This window comes from Neomonachus schauinslandi, chromosome 6 (genome assembly GCF_002201575.2).
Source record: "Neomonachus schauinslandi chromosome 6, ASM220157v2, whole genome shotgun sequence".
Classification (NCBI taxonomy): Eukaryota; Metazoa; Chordata; class Mammalia; order Carnivora; family Phocidae; genus Neomonachus; species Neomonachus schauinslandi.
Window position 1 is genome coordinate 46,359,271 of NC_058408.1, and position 27,323 is coordinate 46,386,593.

At 32.9% G+C, this 27,323-nt stretch overlaps 1 protein-coding gene across 2 annotated transcripts in view; it reads left to right on the forward strand.

Annotated features, from left to right (window-relative positions):
- The window catches only part of ODR4 (odr-4 GPCR localization factor homolog), a 36,065-nt gene extending 10,369 nt beyond the window's left edge, over nt 1-25,696 (forward strand). Inside the window, exons 5-15 of one of the 2 annotated variants that reach the window (XM_044916393.1) lie at nt 1,769-1,875; nt 2,924-2,960; nt 3,707-3,847; nt 4,859-4,954; nt 5,809-5,877; nt 9,522-9,650; nt 10,356-10,445; nt 11,709; nt 15,290-15,475; nt 23,590-23,700; nt 25,308-25,696. In XM_044916393.1, coding sequence (XP_044772328.1) covers nt 1,769-1,875; nt 2,924-2,960; nt 3,707-3,847; nt 4,859-4,954; nt 5,809-5,877; nt 9,522-9,650; nt 10,356-10,445; nt 11,709; nt 15,290-15,475; nt 23,590-23,700; nt 25,308-25,375 — 1,035 coding nt within the window. In that variant the 3' untranslated portion in view covers nt 25,376-25,696. Of the gene's footprint in view, nt 1-1,768; nt 1,876-2,923; nt 2,961-3,706; nt 3,848-4,858; nt 4,955-5,808; nt 5,878-9,521; nt 9,651-10,355; nt 10,447-11,708; nt 11,710-15,289; nt 15,476-23,589; nt 23,701-25,307 lie in introns of both variants that reach the window. The other variant, XM_021682592.2, reaches the window with a different exon arrangement.
- The last annotated feature ends 1,627 nt before the right edge of the window (nt 25,697-27,323 follow it).

Sequence of the window (27,323 nt, forward strand, 5' to 3'; positions counted from 1 at the left end):
GAGTAAAACATAATCAGATTTGTGGCGCCTGGGTGGCTCAGTCATTAAGCGTCTGCCTTCGGCTCAGGTCGTGATCCCAGGGTCCTGGGATCGAGCCCTGCATCGGGCTCCCTGCTCGGCAGGAAGCCTGCTTCTCCCTCTCCTACTCCCCCTGCTTGTGTTCCCTCTCTCGCTGTGTCTCTCTCTGTCAAATAAATAAATAAAATCTTTAAAAAATAGTAATAATAATAATCAGATTCTTTATTCCTGGACAGAGTATCTATCATTAGTCCCCTCCCTTTTTTATTCCCGTATCAGTAAATTGGGTAACATAGTATGTAAATAAATATGAAGGTCTACAAGCTGTTTCCCCTTAAGCCCAAATCTAAAGCAAACTTTGTGCAGGCAGCTTTCATCTCTTTTAGTACTCAGGATCCAAATGAGCCTTCAAAAAGTTCTTTCCCACCCCAAGAGGGGGGGAACCCTATAATCTTGAGAAGTGCAAAACCCCACAGAATCTCCAAAAAACATTTTCTAGTAAGAAAGTGTGCAGCCAGTAAGAATCACAGTTGCTACAGATTCTTCCAGTTTTGTAACCTTTCCTGTCAAATGTCCCACATTAAATCTTTGCAATTTTACCTAAGGGAGAAAGGGAAGAAAATGGAGATATTCCTCCCCCCTGGCTAGTTACTCAACTTTCTGCTGTTTTTTCCATTTTAAATAAATGTACCTTTCACAGTTGTTCATCTTCTTTGACATTTTGAAATGTAATCTAAATGTGTTTTTAATCTCATTGGTTGTGCATCCTTTTGTGGTTGGCACTGGATTGCATAGGGTGAATGTGGGCTCCGTGCTAGAGAGATACAGTTGGTCCTCTTTCTTTTTTTTTTTTTTTTTTTTTAAGATTTTTTATTTATTTGACAGAGAGAGACAGCGAGAGAGGGAACACAAGCAGGGGGAGTGGGAGAGGGAGAAGCAGGCTTCCCGCTGAGCAGGGAGCCTGATGTGGGGCTTGATCCCAGGACCCTGGGATCATAATCTGAGCTAAAGGCAGACGCTTAACGACTGAGCCACCCAGGCAGCCCCCACGTACACGGTCCTCTTTCCTTTTGCTTCGAAGAAATTTCTTTTGATATCATTATTAAGAAAGTTGTGCCTCTTCTCATCAATTGTGTTCAGTTTATGCACCATGTGAATTAGGTAACAGATTAGGTTTGTCTGTGCACATTATTATTAGGAGGTTTAGAGTCAAATTTATGACCCCTCTACTCATATCAGGTATGCATTTTTATAGTTCTTATTTCTGGCATAAATGTATGTCACTATTTCTGATTTTTTTTTTACTTTCAGTTTGTTACTACTATATTTTATGTGTACTGTATAGTGCCTTATATCTTTTGTGATATTTAGTAAGAAATCCCAAAAGGGTGACCTGCTTCATTTTTGTAGGTTAAAAGTCACTTGTCATTTCTCATTCTAATTAAAATAGTCTTTATTCTATACTTCTAAACTTAAATCCTAATTACCCAAAATTAATTTCTTATGTCCAGTTGATCAATGACCGTGATTTATATTTTTACATTTAGAACGCAAATTTTATAGATCCCTGAAAATGGAATCCAAAAAGTTAATAATCAGTTTTTCTTTTGAAGAAAATAAAATTTAATGATAGAATCATGGAATTTTAAAGCTAATTAGGAGCTTAGAGACATTATAATTATCTTTTTTCTGCACTCACTTTTGTTCTCTTATTTTGCATTAAGTTGATGTGTGTTTTGCTCTCTTTCAGCTAGTATTTGCTATGGAAAAATCTATGAATAAAAGGAGATTGTGGAATTTCACAGAAGAGGAGATCTCAGAACGAGTGACACTTCACATTTGTTCTTCTACAAAAAAGTATCTTTTATTTAGGTGTTTATATTTTAAAGTATGTGATATCAAAATAATGTTCCTGCAGTTTTTTCCCGAAATATTTATTTAAATTGTATTTTGAAAACAGGCATAATTTGGAAGTTTTTCCTTCAAATAACACATAATTAGGACTGCCAATAATAATAATAGAAATAATGGTCGTTAATCATGTCTTAGGATTGTTAAAGAGTTTAAGAAAGGTGGCAAGGACTGGGGATTCTGAGCTCTTTACCAGCCAACTACCCCATTTTTTGATGCTTAGTAGGTCCTCTACAAGAGAGGTCGATGCCCATCTGACAGCTTAGGCAAAGTAATGGCTTTTATCATGTTAAATTTTCACCTCCAGTTCAAAATGTCCAATTCAGAGCACCAGATAATACTGAGCTGGACACTGTAGGACATCCAAGAAATTTTTATGTCTTTAGCCAAGATCAAGTGACACTAAAAGCCTCCTTAGCTTCTTTCCTCTACATCTTGCCAGGGCAAGAGTACCAGAGGCAGCCACACCAAGGGAGCGAAGCAGTGCAAGGGACCAGTAAATTAGGACTTGCAAAAGACAAAATTCAAAAACTGATCATTCCTGCAGAAGCTGAGCTTGTAACTCATTTACAGGCCCTTTGACCCAATAAACATTTTCAGACTTGACTCCATTCAAAACAGCACTCCTAATTGTTATAGAGGGTGTGTATTTGAGGAAAATTTTGCAAGTGCTTCCATTCTATTCATTGTGATTAGCAGGATTTTAAGCAATAGGGAATAGTTTAAAGCACCACAAGTATTATAGTCAGAACGGTTTTTGTGTACATATATATTAGTTTATACAAAAAATGTATATATGTTTATTTACAAGTTGTATGTGTATTTGTGCAAACATACATATAAATATATATGTATATCTTTAAGTATACGAAGTGGTATGATTTTATAAAAACTCTTGGATGCATGTACTTTATTTTGATTTTTTGATAGTTTATTTTCTTTTGATTATCAAGAATTCTATTTTTTTGGTTATTTCTATCCTTAATCAGTAAAGAATATTTTGTCGAACTTATGATATCCATGATCCAAAGGTAAGAAAAATTGCTTTTTAAAGATTTTTGTATTACAAAGTATTTTTAAAATAAAATTCAATTATTTAGTTATAAAATTTTTCAGTGCTTTCACTTCTTATCGATGTCTACAACCACCTGCACTTTTTGTTTTGCAATATGATTAATTTCATTACAAGCAAGGAAAAAAGTTTTTGTTGTTGTTCAAATATTTTTCTTAAGCTCACCCTACCTATTTATGCATTTAGTATTATATTTGAGAGGTTGGTAGTAAAAGCATCTGGGCTTTTGGTAGTTACGTTGCCTAGTAAGCAAACTACCTACTAGCAGAATCCAGACTAACATTTTGCTAAGGTGTCTAAAAGCAATATGAAAAAGTAACTTCGCAGTATTGTGTTAAGAGAGGATAGGACAGAAAGGAGAACATCTGGCACCTGATAGTCGTTCAGTGGTTATTTGCTCCACACAGAAGCTTCTGAATTGACACTGTCAAAGTTACAGATGAGAACCAGAGAACGGATTCTTTTTAACCTAGCACTGGGGGATGGAGTTGCCAAGGCTGTCTGGAATGTATTGAAGGATAGTGAATTTAATGCATGCTTTATTTCTATTTAGTTTTAACCTGTTGCCCTTTAATGAAAGAAGTTGGCCAAATATGTTAGATATCAGCTTATATGATTTATTAGGTTGTACATTTTATATTTTATTGATCTGTGTATTTTACCTAAATCACATTTTATGTTTTTCCACCTTCCCCACTGCTAAAGAGTTCAGCAAAACCAGCAGATTGGAAGTATCAAAATGGACTATCAACTTCATGGCTTTCATTAGAGTGTACAGTTCATATTAATATTCACATCCCACTGTCTACCACTTCTGTCAGCTATACTCTGGAGAAAAATACAAAGGTATCAGGGCAAAATGAATTTTCTTTAGTGATCACTGAACAGATAATCTGCTTTTATTTTGGTTGTCTATGCCATTCATTTTGTAGTCCTCAAAAATTACATGCTAATTATGATGATATTATTACGGGTGACTAATTTATTACTCCAGCCAAATTAGAAATTTAGAGATAGGACAGCATTATAATACTAATGTATTTAGCATAATAGGTGCTCCATAAATATTTCTTGATTAACATGCAGTTAAGTACATTGTAAAATATAGTTACATAAAATATAATTATATAAAAAGGTATACTGTTTGGTCTTTTTTTTTTCCCTCTTGGTCTTTAGTTTTATTTTCTCCTTTCCAGTCCTCTTTTGTATTTCTGTACCATTCTTTTGTTCTTATTTCAGTTCTCTTCTTTTTTCCTATTGAAGGAAGCAAATGGAACTTGCTTATTTTTTCCTCTTTAGTACTGCTTTATATATTTGTTCTTGAGGTTCTTTCTCTTTTCTCACTTTTAATATAATGGGAATTATTGAATTTTATTTGACTATGATCATGTAGTTATTAAGCCTCCTAAGTGTGTGATATGAATGTTGGTTTGGGATAAAGATTAGAAAAACTATTATTAAATATGGCTAAGTTGCCAAAATTTGGGGATATACTTTTTTTTGTTGTTTATGAGACGGAATAAAAGCAAGCATAGGGAATATAGTCAGTGATATTATAATAGTGTTGTGCAGTGACAGATGGTAGGTACATTTGTGAGCACAGCATAAGTATAAATAAATTGGGTCACTATGTTGTATACCTGAAACTAATGTAATATTGTGTGTCAACTATATGCAAAAATTTTTTAAAAATACATGAAGAAAAAATGGCAAAATGTTAACTCAAAAAATAAAATACCACGTTACTGATTACCACATTAACATTTGAGTATATTAGGTGGAAAAAAAGTGGGCCCTAGGGAGTTTAATTGAGATGACATTATATCTGAAAGATATCCATGTTGTGTTCCTTTTAAGAATGGACTTGCACGCTGGGCTAAGCAAATAGAAAATGGCGTTTATTTGATTAATGGACAAGTTAAAGATGAAGATTGTGATCTGTTAGAAGGACAGGTGAGTTGAGAGAAAATCATCTTACTTATGAAATTATTTGTGCTTAAGGAAAAATAAAAGATGACTTTTCTTTAGTTCTTGCCTTCCTGAAAACAGTTTCCATCTACTTCTTATTTCTAAGGTCTTTTTTTTTTTTTTTTTTTTTTATTTCTAAGGTCTTTTAAAGTAAAGGGCAAATAAATGTTTTTTTCAGAAAATGATTGGAGATTATTTCTGAATTAATTGGAATCCTGAAATCTGAAGAAGGGAGTGTCATCTAAATTCTATCTAATTTCCCAATTGTAAACTGCTTGCTTAAAACTAAAGGTACATGTTCTACTTTGATAGCCGTTTAAAAGACTGTTGGACCATTTTATAGAAGGAATCTATACAGGTTTCTAAAATAGCTTTGATCTATCTGAAGAGGAGCTTTGGTCATCTCTCCCTTTAGTGCAAGGGTCAGTGAACTTTATGTAAAAACCAAATAGTAAATATTTTAGACTCGGTGGCCCACATAGTCTCTGGCAACTATTCAACAAGCAGCCACAGATAACATGTAAATGAATGATTTTGATTGCGTTCTGTAAAACTTTATTTACAAAGACTAGAAGTGGTCTGGATTTGACCTATAGCCATAGTTTGCCAATCCTTACTTTAGAGGAATAAAAGTAGGGAATTAATGGTTTTTAAGAGTATACACTGACTGATAGACAATACACAAAGTAACATATCTATAGAAAAAGCCAATATAAAACAAATAATAAGACTTTCTTTTCCTCTAAGTTACTTAATATATGTAAGATAGTTCCTAAATTGTCTTTTGTATTCCACTCCAGTCTCAGTAATCTAGTTTTTTAACTTTTGTGTTTTTTCAGAAAAAATCCTCTAGAGGCAATGTTCAAGCAACTAGTCATTCTTTTGATGTCAAAGTGCTAACACAGTTGGTAAATATTTTAAAATACTACTTATCTAAAATACTTTATTTTTTAGAATAATCGTAATGAAATTGTTTTGGTTTTTATATTTATAATTAGAGAGTCAAAGAATTTTAGAGATGTGAAGTGTAAAAAATGTCTAGTTCTAGGAAATTTATTTCCAAGAAGCATTATGTTAATAAAACCTATTTTGGTCTTTTGCCTCAAGGCTATTAAGATTTTAGCATCAAGTAGAGAGCAATTTAAAAATATATATGTATTTTATATATATAACATATATAAATAACAAATACATACATACATGTATGTGTGTGTGATATTTTGGGTTGTAGGTTTTATGAGCAAAGTTGTAGTTCTTAACAACTTAAAAAGATGTATGCACAGATGTGCCAAGAGTTGTCATATACTTAATTTTGAAGTATATTTATACCTCCTCTGATTTGGTAAAAATCACATATTATTAGCAACTTTTATATTTTTATATAGTTGTTTTAAATTACACATCTCTTCAGAATTGGAAGTCGGGTATCTTGAAGAATAAAAAGTTAAAGCCACTAATTATTCCTAAAAGAATGCATGCAGAACAGGATATTTTTTATTGTATGTTTTGTACAAATACAAATATTGTATTTTTTTTTAACTAAGTAAAATAGACTTAAAAGTAATTTGCATAGGAGGACTTTTTAATTTCTTTTCTTCCTTCTCTGTGTTTGGCAATAGTATTTACTAAATTGTCATTGGACTTAATGGCACTCAACATGAGTTCTCAATTTCTCTTAGTACCTTTGAGTTTAGATGTGTCCTTTATTTTATTTAAAGATTTTATTTTATTTATTTGACAGAGAGAGAGAGAGACAGCTAGAGAGGGAACACAAGCAGGGGGAGTGGGAGAGGGAGAAGCAGGCTCCTGGCCGAGCAGGGAGCCCGATGCGGGGCTCAATCCCAGGACCCTGGGATCATGACCTGAGCTGAAAGCAGACGCTTAACAACTGAGCCATCCAGGCACCCCTAGATGTGTCCTTTATTTTAAAGCTATTCCTGTATCTATATGCTTTTTACTAGATATGCTTACGTGACCTTTTGGTTTTTTAAATAATTTACTTAAAATTATTTTAGTGATAAAATTGGAGTTGGTAGATGTGTAGACTACGGGAAAACAGAAAGGAGAGATAATATTATGAGAGATAATTTATTATAATATTTATTATTATACAGTATAATATCTTTTTATCAATCATTCCACTGGTCAGCCAGCTTGAAACTTTAAAATGACTAATATGTAATAAGTAGTCAATAAATATTTGATGTCACTTTCCTCCTACTTAACCTCCATCAAGTCTTGTTGATTTTTCCTTTGCAGTGTTAAGTTCATCTTCTATTTTCCTTACGGTCTTAACTGCCACTAGTCTTACAATGTTATTAATTTACCTATATTATTACATATAACTCTTAACTGGTCTCTGTTCATTCTTGTCCAGAGTGATTCTTTTTCTGAAAATCCTGATACCTTTATTTGTATGTCTCTTGGAGTATCTTCTATATTTCCAGTCTATCCTACATATAAACCGTCAGATTATCCTGAGTCACAGTTTGCATTCATTCACTTGTTATTTACTTATTAGTGTTTTTTTAGAAAGTATTTATTGAGTATGTATAAGGGTTAGGCACTGATTGTGTTAATCTCCTTGTTTAAAATTTCTTAGGTGCTCTACACTGACTACTTAGAAAAGTCTAATTCAAGGCTCTTCATAGCCGCAGCATGCCTATTCATTAATTTCATACTTACTGTTTCAGAGGTTTGCTTTCTATGCCTTTAAAATCGTATTTATTTTCTGAGCCATGTGTCTTGCCAGTACCATCTTTTCTCTGTCATTCAGACAGTCAGAATCCTGTCTGTACTTTAAGATCTACCCCAAATGCTACCACTTATGTAAAGTTTCTTTTGGTGATCATAACCAGAGGGATCTTTTCTTTTCCAAAATACTATATCATTGTCACAGAAATTCCTCCACTTATGACCAAGTTAGGTTCCCAGAGTCTCTTTGTAAGCTACTTTGTTCCTAAGTCCAAAGAAACCAAGAGGAGTTGACATTTGTAGAACACAGGTACATTTCTACCAGAAAGGAGTAAGTTAATCCTTACATCTTTTGAAAATTCTCCGTGTATGTATGTAGTCTGTAATATATAGTCTAGTCCTTTTTGGAAAATAGTGCCCTAATTAAGGGCACTATTATATGTTGTATAATATTAGATAGTGTTATATTATATTATGTTATGTTATATATTATTATAAGTGTGTTATATACTATAAAACATATGCTAGATATTAAATATATAAAATAGGGCATTATGTTCCAAAATGGAATAGTTTCATCAATAGTAAAGTTCCGCATAGTGGATAAGGGAAGCCCAGTACTCTCCCTCCACCCTCACCTTATTGATATATAGATCTCTACGAGTATCATAGGAAGCTTATTCCAGATACAATATGAGCATTATCACCCTACTGTTTGGTTTGATGAAAGACATTTTTTTAAACAGACTTGGAACCTTTTAAACTATTCAGTCTGTGACAAATTTCTTACCAATAAGAACTTGACTGTGTTTAAGTTTAAATTCTTAAAAAAAAAAACAACACAAAAAAAACAAACTAGCTTTGCTTGAATTACGTTAGATATTGACTGTTCAGTAGCTATATATTAAGTCTTTCATTTTCTTCACCATTTTTCCTCCTCAGTTCCTGATTATTCTTTTTGCAGAGGCACATATAACACTATTCATAAGTTGCATGATTTGTTTTTGTTCTTCAGAATTGACCCTATTTATTCTAGGTATACTTAGAATTTTTATTTTTACCATGTCAAAATCACAATTTTTGTTTCCATTGTGATTTATAGGCTTCCAGTAGTACTTTCACTGTTTTAATGCTCTCCTTGTTTGGGCATTTATTAAAATAATAAGGTTAAAAACATCTGTGAAACATCTTGAAACCAAGCATGAATTAACACTCCTTAGATTACGGAAGAATGAGCTTGTAAACGGAAGTGACTGCTTACAATCACTCATGTCATTTTCTGGTGACAACCGCAGTTGACTTGCCTTTTTGCTGCTGGGGAACATATAGCATTACTTTTAGTCTATGGAAGTTAAGTGTCAAAAGTGTATAAATAAGTGTCTTTACACTGCTTATCATTTTACCAAATTTATCACAACCTCTGTTATTCCAGTTATTTTTGTGCAAATCTTATATTGCATACCTTATATATCCTACTACACAGATGATGTACTAAATATATATATATGTCTTCTTTACACATCTTTTATCTTAACAGTATTTAACCGAGTAATCTGCAAATAATATATTTTTAGTGAATATGTTAAATAAAGAATGGTATTTTAGATGGTCATGTTAGTAAGAAAAAATTTAGATGTAGTTGTGTTTAACATCAGAGTACATTTAAAATACTCAGAAAATAATATATAACTTAGTAAGGAGGAATATGAAGGCCTTTTAATAATTTATGGGAAATATTTTCAAACACTTGGTTCAGTCAAAAATTCTATCTTGCTTCATGAAATGGCTTATATAATTTTTAAGTGTTTCATATAGTTAATTGCTGGCTATTAGAACTTAAAGAGATTTTGTCTTTCAGCTTCTGAATTCGGACCGCAGATCCACAGCCACAGTCCAGATCTGCAGTGGCTCTGTAAACCTTAAGGGTGCTGTGAAATGCAGAGCCTATATTCATAGCAATAAACCCAAGGTTAAAGATGCTGTGCAGGTACAAAAGGAATAACTGGTATATGAAAAACAGAAGCATGTAGATGTAACTATCCAAAAATCCTAAAATTTTTCTCAATCTCAGATTTCATAATTATGAATTTGATTTTAACTGATAATCAAGTCCCAATCTATTGGCTAGTCCAAATATACCATGTAATTGGTCCCAAGATTTTCATATGTAGGATGTCTGTTTTAAAATGCCTTTTTTAAACTGATGATTATACAAGTTTATTCAGTGCTCCACAGTTGTGAGATATTAGTGCATTTGAAATCATTTCTTTGGAGGGAAATTAAACTTTTTAAATAACAAGAAAAGTATTCATTGGAAGTATTATTAGGTAATATTCTGTAATCCGTAAAATTTCTATCCAGAAATTTAAAAAATGATGACTGGCACTTTTGTCATAGTTATACATTTCCTAATTTGGAATACTAGCATTATTTCTTTAGATGGAAAATTTCATTCATTTATTTGGTTTTAATTATTTAAATGAAGGTTAAGCAAATTTGCTATTAAACTGTTAATGTGTTAATAAGCATGTTAAATAAATGGACATTAAAAAATGGAATGATGTACCAGTTATTTTAGTGGACATCATTATATAGGAAAGTCAATTATGTTGGGGGAGGGTGGTAATAAAATAGTGCAAATCTAAAGTAATGGGTTTTATTTCTTATTGTAATTTGTTTTGTTTTTTCATAGGCAATGAAGAGAGATATATTGAATACAGTTGCAGATCGTTGTGAAATGCTATTTGAGGATCTTCTTTTGAATGAAATTCCAGAAAAAAAAGTTATGAGTATAAAATTAAGAACATTTTTTGTGTGTGTTCAATTGATACAGTAATAGGATGTCAAAATGTAATAGATACATCATCTTTTGTAACTACCCAGATTTATCTTTTATAACAATATGGCATCTTTTACTTTTCTTAGTGAATGACGGTTTTTCAGTTGCCACCCAAAAAAAAGATGTTTAGAACACCTTATAATAATAAATCTGTCAACTTTTAACAGTCTCAGGGAGGATTTTTTAAAAAAATTCTGCATGAATTTCTGCCAGAATGGATAAACTATTAACTTTTTAATTTAATTTAGTTTTATTTTTAAGATTTTATTTATTTGAGAGAGAGAGAGCACAAGCGGGGAAGCAGCAGAGGGAGAAAAGCAGGCTCCCCACTGAGCATGGAGCCTGGCATGGGGCTTGATCTCAGGACCTTGAGATCATGACCTGAGCTGAAGGCAGCCACTTAACAAACTGAGCCACCCAGGTGCCCTTTTGTTAACGTTTTAGAGCTAATGTTTTTTAATTAAATCTGAGATTTAAAAAAAATATTATTCAAAATAAAAATATTTATTAGTGTTAAGTATTATATAATAAAATTTTAATAGGTATTAATTTATGGTATATATGCAATTGATCTGTTAATACCAAATTTTTTTGAATACCAATTTATATACTCATTATTACTCTAACACTTTATCAGATTTTAAAAAGCCTGGGTCATGGTGTCTTAACCTTTTATATTATTCCGTTTTGAAAATTATAAACTATACCATTTCCATAATTTGTATTAATAATAATATTTTTACTCCAAAAGAAAATTATAATACTGAGTATGCTTTTTGAAGTTACACATTTTTCTCTACCTTCCTACCATTCAGGTGCGATTGCACTTGCAATTCACAGTTGAGTATGTACATAATTGAAACATATACATTAGCTAGTTAAGGGAATATTTTTATGTTAATAGGAAAAACTCTATGTAACTATGTAATACACTTCTTGTAGTACTATTGATAGGTAGTATATTAGGTTTGGTGGACTAGTCATAATTTTTATATTCCTAATATGATAGATTAGCAGAATTGCCAGATTTAACATTTGTCCTTCCTATACTCACAAATAACCCTGAAGCTCCATTTACTAATGTATAGTTTTTCTGAGACATGAATTTGAATCTTACATGCAACAATTGGATTGAGATTTTTGTTTTGGAAAGTATGTAAAACCTGATCAGTCAGTCACCCGGTCAGCCTATCAGTCTCGTGTTAGGGTGGCCTTGTTTTTACTACTTTGTGTATGTGATAACTCTCGTGGTGCTAAACATTACTTCACTTTTTGAGCAACAGTATGTGCTACAACTGAACTGTGAATTTTAGGATTTTCAGGGACATGGGGATGCATTCACCATTAGTGCCAAAATCTACCCTATTATACACATTAGTTCAATACTCTATTCCATTTAACAGTGCTTTGTAAACTGGTATTATATGACTGTCTTGGTATTACTTTATATTGAGTGAGCTAGTATCTTTAAATTTTTGCTGATGTTCAAGCAGTACAATTACTTCCCACAGCAGTTGTGATATTTATACATTAAATTTGATGTATTAGAAGTTAACGTTATCTAATGTTATCTCTTCCTAAATTTTTTAAAAATAAAAGTTTTCACTGGTAGTTGAGTGGCCTTTGAGGCCTGTGTGAAGAGAATGGTCACTGTAGTTTGTTGGAAAAAAAGCAGTGACTAACATATTTGGTTGGGTTCTGTGTCTACTCTACCATTAGCTGAGTCACTTTGGACCAATGATTTAGTCTATCCAAGCATCCATTGTCTTATCTAGAAAACAGGGATTATAGTAGATAATCTTTGAGGTTGTGAGATTAAAAAAGATGATGTTTGTAAAGCCCCTAATACAAATAGGTAAACTATATGTTCAGTAAGTGGTAGTTACTATTATATTGGAGATGATAAAGAGAATTACTTGATAATTGTCTTTAAAATTTCCTAACTTTAATTTTTGGGAAGTATATCATTGTATTTCGAAAAGAAAGCAAGTATAAATATATATATTTTTAAACTTTAGTAACAGAATTATTTCAGCAACATCTTAGTTGATCTTAAGATACCACAATAAAAGAATAAATTGCAAGTGTAATAATACAAACAAAAGTAAAATTTGAAGTTGAATATATATACACCAAATTGTTAGATTTTAGATTTAGTCTTCATTTTACTTAGCTTATCTTTCTTCTATACTGGTAAGATTTTATGTATTTGTAATTTGGTAAAATGTAGAATGTATGCCATGAAATTAACCTGAACTAGAGGGTTTTTTTTGCATGCTTAAGGAAGTCTGCAAAGGGCATATTAACTTTACATTCCTAATCTTTAAAATAAACATAGTCTCTGAATTCTGGCTATCCAGATGAAAGAACTGGATGTAGTTGAATGACAATAAAAAATATAAGTCCAATCATTCCTTTAACTTATTATGGTCTTCCCCTTCTCAGATTCCCCTTAAGAATTCCGGAGCTTCTCTCAGCCTACATTCAGTCTTGCCCAACTTACTCTCAGCAGGTGACCTACTCATTGTGAAAATTGAAGACTCTTACCTTCTTCCATTCCTATATTCATATCCATCCATATCACTTGTCCTCTGAGAACATATTTGTATTCCTCTTTGCCTTTGGTCGTGGTTTTGCTCTCTAGATGGCACTTCTCTTTGCTTCATACAAATGTCTACTTATCCTTCAAGAATCAACTCAGATCTCAACTATTGTACACAAGTTTCTATAATACTCCAGTATGAGTTAGGATTCTGTTCTTAACCTTAGTAAAAAACCAATTCTTATATTGCCTTGAATTTTTTTCTCTGTTTTGAACTTACTTCAAATAACGTTTAACTAGATGCTCTGCTGTGGGAATATTCCTAAAGGATTCTTAGAATACTTTGTGAGAAATGTTTTTCTTTTTTATTTATTTATTTTTTTTTAAAGATTTTATTTATTTATTAGAGAGAGAGTGAGAGACGGAGAGCATGAGAGGGGGGAGGGTCAGAGGGAGAAGCAGACTCCCTACCGAGCAGGGAGCCAGATGCGGGACTCGATCCCGGGACTCCAGGATCATGACCTGAGCCGAAGGCAGTCGCTTAACCAACTGAGCCACCCAGGCACCCGAGAAATGTTTTTTTAAAAGATCCTCCCTTTTTTAACCTCAGACCAACCAGAAAAAAACTTGGTTTTATTTAGATACTAAATGGCTAAACAGAGATAGCACAAGTAGGCAGAGCAGCAGACAGAGGGAGAGGGAGAAGCAGGCTCTCCGCCGAGCAAGGAGCCCGATATGGGGCTCGATCCCAGAACCCTGGGATCATGACCTGAGCTGAAGGCAGCCGCTTAACCGACTGAGCCACCCAGGCGCCCCTAATTTAACTTTTTAATTTGAAAATTATAAGTTCTTTTTTTAAATGAGTAATTTAAAATGATCGCAACTACTGCTTTCACGTTTGATTTTATACAAAGAAATTTATTTCTTTTTCAGGAAAACTAGAATTAATGCAGCTTGAAATAGTTTTAAAATTTTTCATGCCAATTACACATATATATTGTAGCCATCTTTGAAAGTTTTGAACTTAACCTGTTTTAAGAAACTGTAGCCCAAAATAAAATAGTACGTCCGTAATTTCAATGTGTGGACAATATACATGCTACAGTAAAAATTGCAGTAATATAATTTTACCGCTAGGAGGAAGCCTGGTCAAAGAGTAAAACTCTCCCAATTCTATGACAACAAGATAAGCTGAATCTGCAGGAACACTAATTTAAGTCATAGCATTTTCTGTGACACTTAAGGCATTCTTTGTCATCTTTTGTTTGTAAAGCTAAAGCTACCACTAGTTTCTTGATAAGGAAATGTAGATTGCTTTTAAAGTGAGCCCTAGTTTTCTACTTGATCTGTACATTGGCTGCTTAATCATATCCATTGCTGAAAGAGGTGATTCTTTACACAAAATCTCTATCTTTGTTAATAGTTCAGTAGAATGATGGTGTTGAACCAAACAATAATTATGTGTTCATGTAGAACAGTGACAATGTTAGAAATTGGGGGGAATATTGTATTTTACTTTGTGAGTATTCAAAGAATGAAACATTCTTTAGATCCAGATTATTTTTTCTAAAGATAATTTAAAGCTGTTTGCAAAAAGGTATTACAGTTTACAATTACAATTTAACAAGATAAAAATTATTAGCAATAAGAATGAGGCAAGAGGAAAATGAAAAAGAAAGCAGGATGGAGTTGGTAGTAAGATGAGTATACAAAGCATGTATCTTGATGTCCTGGTAAGATGAAGTCAGTGGTAAGATTAGTGCAAAATGAATGCTATTCAATTTTCCTATACATTTGATGTAGGTGGGCCACTAATTTGACTCCAAACTTGCATGAAGAAGAGAAATATTTATAAAATGCGGTGCTTGTGTGGTTAAACAAGAAAAACAACAATTTCTGAGACCAGGGACAAAATTCTCCTGGGTATTTCTTCATAGGACAGTGGATAATACAAGAATATATAACTTAAAAAAAAAGAAAGAAAGAATGTATAACTAACAATACCTTCACATTTGAAGGCAATGGTTAAGTTTACATTTCATAGGAGTATCATTTAGTCCCTTGCAGAGGCCAGGAGTATTGAGGTAAAGCAGAATTCAGTAAGAGCAATTCTGTGTCTAATCAATTAAGACATGAAAAGGCCTTTTAGGTTTTATTTTTATTAGTGTATATTTCATATACAAATATATCACTGATGCTAGTGACAGACCTATCTAAATATTGATAATGTTCTATCTCCTTTTAGATTCTGAAAAAGAGTTTCATATCCTCCCTCACCGAGTTTTCGTCCCCATTCCGGGATCCACTGTAATGTTATGTGATTATAAATTTGGTGATGAGTCAGCTGAAGAAATGAGAGACCATTTTATAGAGATGTTAGATCATATGATTCAAATAGAAGATTTGGAAATTGCAGAGGAAATAAACACAGGTAATTATATGATGTTACTTAAGAACCTGATTAGACTTTTGCTAAGATGACCTATAAGGCATCTGGTTTAAGGACGTCTTTAGATTTCTTTAACACTAGTTCAGTTTGATATTTTTGAGGCATTTAAAAATGTGTCTGTTTAATTTCTACAGATAGAAACATGCAGTCAGTGTTTTCCTGGAAAATTCTACCAAAATTTAAGTTACTTAAGGTTTTTCTAAGCCTAGCAAGTAGATGTTCATAAGACAAGTTCAGCTTTAAATAGGTGGAAATACATAGCTTTTAGGTGTTTCTTTTATTATAAGAAAAGTTTTCTTAAAATTCACTATCTTAATTGTTTGGTTAAGCATTTTTAAACAGTTTATTAAACATCTTTTCGATACTAGTGGGCTTTATTTTCTTACCCCTTCACGTAATTGGGATACTAAGGTTAAATGGGCAGTTCCAAACATTAGATCAAGATTATTTTTATAGAGCATAGATTTGCCATACTATCTAATTATGTAACAGTTTCTCCTCCTAAATGTCACTTTCACATTTGACCTTACATTCTTTTTTTTGTTGTTTTTTGTTTTAATATTGCACAGTTTATTCTTGTCCCAATTTTTATCACAAAATACTGATTCCATCAAAATATATTTTTATTGATATTAGGGCCAACTTGCAAAACACTTGAAGCACAGATGTTGTTTCAAGGCGCCATTTTGTGATCTGACTTCCCTTTCCACTTCTTGAATTAATCTCCTTTGTGGGTCTCTGGCTGTTGAGTTTAGGTGGGTAACGTTCAGTCACAATGAAAGTAAGGTGAGGAACTGGTCTCTGGTGTGCTTGTTACCTTTGTGGTCTTTGATAACTACACTTGAGTCATTTTTTTTTTTTTTTAATTCTTAATTGTGACTTCTTAAAAAATTTTATTTCATTATTTTATGTTAATCACCATACATCACATCATTGGTTTTTGATGTAGTGTTCCATGATTCATTGTTTGCGTATAACACCCAGTGCTCCTTTCAATACGTGCCCTCACCCATCACCAGGCTAACCCATCCCCCACCCCCTCCCCTCTAAAACCCTCAGTTTGTTTCTCAGAGTCCATAGTCTCTCATGGTTTGTCTACCCCTCCGATTTCCCCCCCTTCATTTTTCCCTTCCTACTATCTTTTTTTTTTTTAACATATATTATTTATTGAGAAGGCTGTTTTTGTTTTGTTTTGCTTTGCTTTGCTTTTGTTTTGTGTAGTGAGAGAAAGATATGAAAATATATCTATAAATAAGTGTGTAAGTTTATGACAGGCTTCCTGAAACATTTGAAAATATGTGATAAAAGTAATTATTTGCAAATATCAATAAATATTGAGTATGTAGCTATTTATCAAACTTCAGATTTCTGATATAATAGTAGAAAGTCTTTAGGCCGCTTTTGAATGTGGATGTTTATGAAATTTGAATATAACAATTTTTAAGTCTTTTTTTCTAATTCTAACTTCTTAATTATTTTTCTGTGATTTAACTAATTCCTGCCCCCACCATAAGAGTATTTGATTCAGAGTACTCTTGTTACAGTGATGAGTCAAGTAAGTATTTCACTGGTGAATATCAAATCTGTCAGTAAAGTCTTAGATTAGTTGGAGACCAGTGAGTTTGTTGTTTTGTTTTCTTTTTCTTTTTTTTCTCAACAACTCCAGGTTAGTATTAATTATGATGTGGAACAGTAAGCTTATTTTAAAGAAAAAAAATACTTCAAATTGCTCAGTATCTGATGTTAAAAGAGCATCTGTGTTTTAATCCTTTGAAAACTATCATTTTTTAAGGGATAGCTATAGTATATTCCCTAACTGATGGGTACTTTGAAAGTAAACTGGTAAACATGTTTGCTGCTTTCTGAAATATGTTTTCCCAGATTAGTGGCTGCACTATCTCTGCCAACCAGATTTAGAGTCATCAGGGTAGGGATTTTTGATTGTTCACTTTTGTTTCTATTGCCTGACAATAGTTCTTGACCCATTCTGTTGTTGATAATCTGAATGAATTTTACTTGGGATCACTAGAGTTGACCTAGTTCATCCTCTTTCTTTTAACATTGAAATTTATATTCCTAGGAGATGGGGATTTAGACTGTATTCTTCCTTATTCCAAATACCAGTCTGTCTTCCTATAACTAACACCTTATTCAGTAATCTGGAGCAGTAAAACATGAGTACTTTTTTACTGAGGCCATGCTTTTAAATTTGAGGTCAACTATCATGCTCTTAAGTATGTTGAAGCCAAATATTTGCACAGTCCTTTAACTGATCTCTTTATTATAGTTTCCAGATCTCATTCTTTCTTACCACCTTGTTTGTCTTTTTATAGATTAGGAATTTTTAACCTGTGGTACCCATAACCTCTGGGGTCGTAGCTGGCTTTCAGGAGATCCACAAACCACTTAAAAGTAATTGTATAATTTTTTTCTGGAAAAAGATTTATTAAAGGGTTGGTGACCTAAGAAAGATTAAAAACTGCTTCTTTAAATATACTTTGGTTTGCCTTTCTTTAAATAAATTACCCTGAATTCAACCTAATATTCTAATAATATTATTAGCTATTATTTATATAGAACCTACTATGTATAGGCACTGTTTTAAGAGCCTTACAAATACTAAATCATTTAATTCTTTCAATAGCCCTATGATGTAGATACTATTCTTAGTCCCATTTTCCAGATGAGAGAATTGAAGCTCAGAAAGGTCAAATAATTTTTCCAGGGTTACACAGCTAGTAAATGGTGGAGCTAGAATTTAAACTTAAGCAATTTGGTTCTAGAGTCTGTGCTTTTTCTAACAATTCCTTTCCATGGGACCTAACCAACACAGACTATAGAACTACTACTTTCCGGGGCGCCTGGGTGGCTCAGTCGTTAAGCGTCTGCCTTCGGCTCAGGTCATGATCCCAGGGTCCTGGGATCGAGCCCCGCATCGGGCTCCCTGCTCGGTGGGAAGCCTGCTTCTCCCTCTCCCATTCCCCCTGCTTGTGTTCCCTCTCTCGCTGTGTCTCTCTCTGTCAAATAAATAAATAAAATCTTTAAAAAAAAAAAAAAAGAACTACTACTTTCCATGGTCTAGATATTTATTTTAGCATGGCCATCTTCATTGCATCATTCAAAAATTTTTTTGACTTAAGTGAATAATGTTACATTATTCTGGTTTAATTTCATCTTCTGTCAGTATAATTTCTCACTTGTTGGCTAGAATCTTGGATCTGTTATTATAGTAGATGGTTTTCATACTCTTTTTGAATTACTTGTCACACTTATAGTGTGTATTACATTCATGAAAGATTAAAGGGTAGCATTGTATGCAAAATTTGACCCAATCACAACTTACTTTATTATTTTTTTATTTTTTGACTAATTATTTTTACAACTTACTTTAAAAATCAGATATAAAAGCTTAGGGAGAGAGAGATTTCATTTAGATTATTTTTTTTAAAGATTTTATTTATTTATCTGAGAGAAAGAGACAGAAATAGTGACAGAGATAGCGAGAGAGAGCAGGAGTGGGGAGGAGAAGCAGGCTCCCCGCTGAGCAGGGAGCTCAATGCAGGGCTCCATCTCAGGACCCTGTGACCATTACCTGAGCTGAAGGCAGACGCTTAACTGCCCGAGCCACTCAGACGCCCGGACTGTCAGATTTTTGAGAGTAAATACCTAGAATGTTTCTCTCTGTACTCAGCTCTATGCCTCAAACATGATAGGTATTCTTAAATATTTGTTAATAATTGACTGATATATACTAAATAGGCCATTTTTTGGAAATTATTGCACATCTTTTTTTCACTTATTTTATGCTTGAAAAATTGTAAAGTTTACATCTAGCCAGATACAAGGTTTTTAAGGCTTGTGTAGGGCACTACAACTGAACATGTACATTTAAAAAGGGTATGATAGTCATAGCTCTATGGTGATATAATTCAGAACATTTTAAGGTGTATAGAACATTTAAAACATATGACATTATGCAGCACTAGACATTTTAATTCTATTTACAGCATTTAGTATGTCTATTTATCAGATATTTATTAAGCATTTGCTCTGTTCAAGGCAATGTGATAGATAAAAAATCAAAGACGAGATTCCTTTCCTTAAAAAGCCTGATTTGGAAGATATAATATGTATGCACTGTTAATTATGCAGAACATGTAGTAAGGTCATAAGAGTAAGAACTTACCATTAATGATTAAAATTTTAGAGTTTCCAGTGATTTTGTTAATTATTCAATGAGAAGAAAATATTTTGACTGTAGGTTAGCGATAACAATCTACAGTAACCAAGTTTTGACATTAGTTTTTTCGATTTTAGTAAACTGTTTCCATTTTTTCATTGTTTATTATTACTGCTTTATGTTTCACTTTAATTGAAAGCACACATCTATTGTATAAATTGATGCTCTGTAGTATTCAGTGGATAATCCCAAATATATTAAAAGCTCCCTAGTTTTGAATGATTCTTAGAATTCTTTGAAATATCCTTGCAAATAATTAAAAGACTTATTTATATCATCAAGATAATATACTTCTTAGCTATTATCAAATTTAAATGCTATTCTCTAATTAATTGTTTTTATCGTTTATATGTATACTAAATATATTTTAGTCCTGTTTTTCAGCTTTCCTTCAGTAAGCTTTATCATTAACACTGTACCATGTTAAATATTAGTATGAGCTAGTAATTGAAGTATTTAAAAATCCACTTTTTAATCTTAGATGATATATAAATGTTCATTAGTCTTTTCTTGTGGATTTTGATTTTTTATAAGCTTTTAATATTGGTACTTAGTTGTATATTTCACACTGTATTTTAAAATTATTTTCTGTCTATATTTTTTTATGCTGGTAATCTATTATAGAGATAGATAAACTGAATAGGAAGAATTTAATATTGCACAAAGGAAACAAAACAGCAATTTGTGGAAAGTTTAGGTGTATATACTTGAATGTATGCTGTATCAAACTCATGATCTCTAGATTATATATTTTTCTAATATTATATAATGTATTGAAGATACTGCTTCATTATGTTAAATATGATTCTTTAAGGACTCTTTCCTGTTTTTGAAACTTATATAAATCCTAACTGAGTGATTGATTGACTACTCTATTTTAAGCATTAGGGTTCTAGAGATCAAATATACAGTTCTGACTCTGAAGAAGTTCACAGTCTAGAGGGAAATACAGAGAAATGGGTTACTCTAAATAAAGTGATTAGTTCTATAATAGAAGGATGAACAGAATTATCAGAACATTTAGCACAGGGATTATCCTTTTATGGGGTTAGAGAAAGCTTCTGAAAGCAAGTGACATTTGAGTTCATTTTGAAGGATGAATGTAATAAAAGTAACTCTAGGCTTTTCAGGAATTGAACACTGGCATCAGATGTATTGTGACCAAGAATATGACTTGTCTAGAATTATATTAGTTTTGCTTTTTCAAATATCTGTTGAATTAGAAGAAATGATTTGGTAATTAGCATATTTTTAATAGCAAAATAACATATTCCCAAATTATAGGATAGGGTAAAAACATAAACATTTTAATAGAAAAATTAAGTGATTTTTCATGACATCCTATTCGTTTAGAATTATATTCACTTACTCATTCACTCCCTTACTCATTCATTAATTACTCAAAAATAAATTTTATTAATAATAAAAATAATGGATTATTAATATTAATTTTTCATTAATTTACTAAAAATATTAGATGCATAATTTTATGAAGATAATATTTTAACTGAGTCCAGGTATGCCACTTACATCTGTGTAACTTTAAATAATCCCCCTCCGAATCCCAGATTCTCTTGGTGTTAAGAGAATTTAGTACAAACATTAGGGAAAATACTTTCTAAACAAAAAGAGATACATAACTGTAAGGTGATATTAACTAGTATTATTATAAGATGTTTAAATAATGAACTTTCTGAATTATAATAAAGAATATTAACATTAAAGTATAAAAGTAATATTTTATAGTATGTATAAATTTTCCTATATATTTGAAATTAGGGTTTTCGTATATAATAAACCATAAAAGGTGGAGTTCAAATGTTAAAGTTCAAAAATTGAGGGGCGCCTGGGTGGCTCAGTCGTTAAGCGTCTGCCCTCAGCTCAGGTCATGATCCCAAGGTCCTGGGATTAAGCCCCACATCGGGCTCCATGCTCAGTGGGAAGCCTGCTTCTCCCTCTCCCACTCCCCCTGCTTGTGTTCCCTCTCTCGCTGTCTCGCTCTCTGTCAAATAAATAAGATATTTAAAAAAAAATGAAAATTACTATACATTTAAGGGTGTTAAACTTGTTATAACAATCTGGCTTTATTTTCTAAGTATTTGATGTTATTTGCTGATGATTATTTAATTATTTTTATTCTATAATATACTTGCCAAGTAGTTGCTATGTTTGAAATACATATTTTGCCAGGTAAATACCTTAAAATAACATACTTTTAAATGACTTAAGGGATGAAGAACAATTTGTTTGTCAAAATGACTCACTTAAGGTGAGGGATAACTATGGCTTTAAAATTTCTTAGGTGCATTAGTCATCTCCTACTGGATATTAAGTTAGTAATTCAGATGCACTTTATCTACAGTATCAGCTAAAAATTTGAAGACACACCTTTAAAATTGGGTGAAACTCATCTTTGCCAATTCTGTCTTTATATCAGAACTAATTAATTTTTGTTGTTTGGTTAAACATTGATAATTTAATTATAAAGGAAAGAGAAGTAATAATGAACATGTATTTTTATGACTAAATCACTGCGTATAGTGAAACCTCATTACTTCAGTATTCAGGGATTGGAAGAAGACAACTAAGGGGCTTAAGTTGTAACATTTTATTTTAAGCATCTAAATAGTCCTGCCTAACTATCAACAGCTTGGAATGAAATTGAACACATTTACAACTTAGCATGCATTCATTATTGCCCTTGTTTTCTCTTTTGTTGACAGTTGCTCAAAAAGGTTACTTTCTTACATGATTAATTTGGAGCTTGTCTGAAGTTAAAATTACCTGATTTTAAGGAATGCTTAAGATCTAATTTCCTATCGAATCATATGTTATTTGCATTTAAATTTCAGATACTAGTAAAATGACAAAGTGTCTGAGATTTGAATTAAAATCCCAGAAGCTCCCACCAAAACCAAACATAAATAAATTGTTATGACAACGTGTTACTCATCCTTGAAAAATACTCTGCTTCAGTAAAATTATCTCAGATTTGTATCAAATCAGTATGATTTTGTATGACAGATTAAAAATGAAAATAGAGGGGCACCTGGGTGGCTCAGTTGGTTAAGCGACTGCCTTCGGCTCAGGTCATGATCCTGGAGTCCCGGGATCGAGTCCCGCATCGGGCTCCCTGCTCGGCGGGGAGTCTGCTTCTCCCTCTGATCCTCCCCCATCTCATGCTCTCTCTCTCTGTCATTCTCTCTCAAATAAATAAATAAAATCTTTAAAAAAAAAAAAAAAAAAAAATGAAAATAGAGCAATGAAATATTTTTTATAGAAGTAAATTAATTGTGCAGAAAATTTGACATACTAGAGCATGACTTGCATATAACAATTCAATATTAAATGTATAAGTAATATATCATGAAAAACCATTTTTGTGCTCTTTATTTTTTTATTAACATATAATGTATTGTTAATTTTTGTGCTCTTTAAATACAAGTACTCAAGTAAAAAAAATCCGTAGCAAATAAGTGTGATTCATGCTTCATCCATTATTTTTATTTGTATTTGTTATCTGAAATAAGGATTTTAGTGGCCCCCCAAAAGAAGTTTTTTGGTACTGATATTTACTAATAGAAAAACCAAAATTGTATGTGTGTTAACATGAATAAAACTGTACTATTCATTCAACTTTTTGATCTATAGATGAAGTTAGGGGAAAAATGAAGCTGGTAGGCTAATGTAATCTAGAACTAAGGTGTTATTATCCTTGAGAAAACTAGAAACTGGAAATATAGAAGACTGAATTTTTTTTGATAATATGTTCCTTATAATGTTCTTCTTTAAACTCATTTTAAAATGGGAATTATTCCCATTTTATTTAGGATTGATTGTTATTATCCTCTTGCAGCTTGTATGAGTTACTCTATGAATACTGAAGCTTCATTGGACAACACAGATGATGAACAACCAAAGCAACCAATTAAAGCTACAGTAATATTGAAAATTCAGCAAAACATAGGTATATAATTTCTTTTATAACGTTGAAAAGATGGTATTTTGGATTTGAGTTTTCTCATTATTTTAAAATTGTTTCCATTACATTTTGCTTTCTTAGAGGTGCTAGATTAAGCCTGTATTTATTATTATGGAAAATGCTAGTCCCTGGAGATGGAAGAGATGGAAAGATTTATAAATAATGCATTATTGCAATTGCTCTCAAACATGACACTTTCTATTACTTTTTTTTGGCGTGTTTGTTTGTTTTTAGAGGGGGTGGGAGGGGCAGACAGAGAGAGAGAATCTTAAGCAGGCTCCACACCGGTGCAGAGCCTGATGTGGGGCTCGATCTCACAACCCTGAAATTATGACCTCAGCTGAAATCAAGGGTTGGATGCTTAATGACTTAACCACCCAGGCACCCCACTTTTTGTGTTTTTACAAGAAAAACTTGTTGAGTTTCGGGAATCAGTTACTATAGTTGGGCCAATGCTTTTCAGACTGGTGTTCTTTGAAAAACTGCTATTGTAGGAGATTTTGATACGTGTTCTATGAAAAAAGTCAAATTCAAGTCTGGAAATTTGTAATGAACTTCAGAATTTTATTTTTTTTTTAATTTTATTTATTTATTTATTTGACAGAGAGAGACACAGCAAGAGAGGGAACACAAGCAGGGGGAGTAGGAGAGGGAGAAGCAGGCTTCCCGCAGAGCAGGGAGCCCGATGCGGGGCTCGATCCCAGGACCCTGGGATCATGACCTGAGCCGAAGGCAGACGCTTAATGACTGAGCCACCCAGGCGCCCCGAACTTCAGAATTTTAAAGGCTCCAAGAAGCGTGGCAATCACTTCAACATTGTTCAGACATATTGATTAAAGAACATGTAGACTGTTGTTAAGTGGAATGCCAATTTGAAAAATGCTTTATAAGCATTAAGACTTTTGACTGTTAGAAGCCAGAAGATTTTTCTTGGCACTTACTCATTAGATAATTACCTAAATTCTTTGTACCGAAGTGTGTGTGTATGTGTGTATCTGTCTGGACTGCTCTGGTCGGTTTTGTTTTGGTTAACTTAGAGTTACCAGGAAAAAATAAGTAAAACTAAAAGTTGCCAACACAAACTTACTAATTCTTAGATTTTATAATGGTAGAATCTTGAGTTTTTTAGTTTGAATAGTTACACAGATGACTTTGCCTTGTCATGTTTGAGACCCACTGCCCATTGGAGCTGTCTTTTGGTTTAAGCTAGGTACCATAAAATGGCTGGAATGTCAGTGTGCATATTTATAGAAACTTTTTTAAAGTATATGTGAGTTTTTCTCTCAAATGTGTGTGAGTGCACATGTGTGTAAGAGAGATACTTTTTTTTTTCTTTTTTGAAGGTTTTGCTAAGTGGGGAAGTACATGATTACCAGTCCAGCCTTTGCCATCTATTCAACGTATTGCTGTGTTTTCCTCCTAAGACTTGGCTGGCTTTTAATACATATACATGTGTGTATAAGCATATATGTTTGTGCAGGTGCATCTTGTTGTTTAGGCCCATCGTTGCCTACATTTCAGAGCCTAGGACCAGTTAAGCCTTTCTTTCACTCATTCCATTTCCATTTGTTTTGTGTTTGTTTTACTTGTAGGTGTGATTGCAGCATTTGCGGTTGCAGTCCTTGCTGCGGGTATCTCCTTTCATTACTTCAGTGATTAGGGTGAGACACAGCTTCCTGATCTTCCAGAGAACACTGAGCAACCATTATGAATAAAAGACGCAAACAGTCCATCTGCATTTAACACCAGAGCAGCCACCTCTGCTGCCATTATGCCTATTATGTTTCTGACTAAAATGAAATCACCAGCTGCCTTGTTTAGCCCTGCTTATGTTATAGATGGCTCAGGCTTCCAAAAATAAAGTTGTGTATGTAGATGGAAGTTGCATGTAACAAATCCTTATTATCTATTTTTAAAAATGTTCAAAGTGATGGTTTATTTTCATAGATTTTAGTCCTTTTGATCTGGATCACATATTGATCACGATATTGAAAATTTGAATAGTCAGAGTTGACTGAATATCTTAGTAATAGAATAACTGGAGAAATTTCTACAAAGTGGGGCAACAATCTGTTTGGTAAGTTCATACTCTAGGACCTTTTTTTTTTTTTTTGATGGCACAATAAGAAGTTTTATTCTATTGATAGAAAAAAAAAAACCTGCAATTAATAGTTGTACCACAGCAATTAACAGCATGTAAAAAGAAATGTCTCTTTTAAAACATTAGGGGAAAAATGCTCTGCATTTTTTTATTTTATTATTTTATGTTAATCACAATATATTACATCATTAGTTTTTGATGTAATGTTCTATGATTCATTGTTTGCGTATACCCAGTGCTCCATTCAATATGTGCCCTCTTTAATACCCATCACCAGGCTAACCCATCCCCCACCCCCTCCCCTCTAGAACCCTCAGTTTGTTTCTCAGAGTCCATAGTCTCTCATGGTTCGTCTCCCTATACGATTTCGCCCCCTTCATTTTTCCCTTCCTACTATCTTTTTTTTTAACATATAATGTATTATTTGTTTCAGAGGTACAGGTCTGTGACTCATCAGTCTTACACAATTCACAGCGCTCACCATAGCACATACCCTCCCCAGTGTCTATCACCCAGCCACCCCATTCCTCCCACCCCCCACCACTCCAGCAACCCTCAGTTTGTTTCCTGAGACTAGGACCTTTCTAATGTATACTCAGTTCCCAAAATACTGACCAAGTTCTGGTCAAGGGGTAGGAAACCTTTCCAGAAAGGTTTGAATTATTAAGGATTGCCATAAATCATGTGCTTTCTCAGGTTAGTATATCATACCTGCTTTAATATATTAGGTAAGACTTTTACTTCTAACAGTACGTTAGACTAGGTACTGCTAAACAACTAAATCCTGAATAAAATCTATTTTTGAATGCATTAATCAGCTCAAAGAAAGTAGGGGAAGTTTCTGTGAATCATACCTCTATTTTTACTTGCCCACAGATGAACACATTTTGAGTTGGGAATTGCGAATACTGTATTAAGCATGCAAGTGGGCAGTGGTTACACAGATAGCAAATACCAACTGCAACATAGCCATATGCAGTTTGCCTTGGACTAGAAACAAGATGAATCTGAATCTGAGATGTTGTCCTAGCCAGGACAGTTGAAGTGGCTACTTAGTCTGTGGTATCCTGTAACTCCTGGCAGAAGCAAGATACAGGCTCAAGATTTCCATAGATTAAGATAAAAAAATATGACTAGAGATTACCAGGTGCAAATTGAAACTAGCTAGCATGAGAAAAAACCTATAGGAATAATAAACTTTGGATTCAATTCTCCATGGTCTTATCACTGACATCTATGAAAGATGGAACCGCAGGCAGATCTAAAAAAGAAAACAATGCTAAAAATGAAAAATATGTTACTTGAAATTAAAAAAAAAAACCCTCAGACATGTTGAATATCATATTAGACTCAACTGAAGAGACAATAAACTGGAAGTGAGATCTAAAGGAATTACCCAGTGCACAGCGAAAAGAAACAAGGAGTTAGAAAATACAAATATTAAAGAGAAGAATAGCGATATGAAGGGAAGATGGTTACAAAGACTAGAAGTATTAGGAGGGAAGAA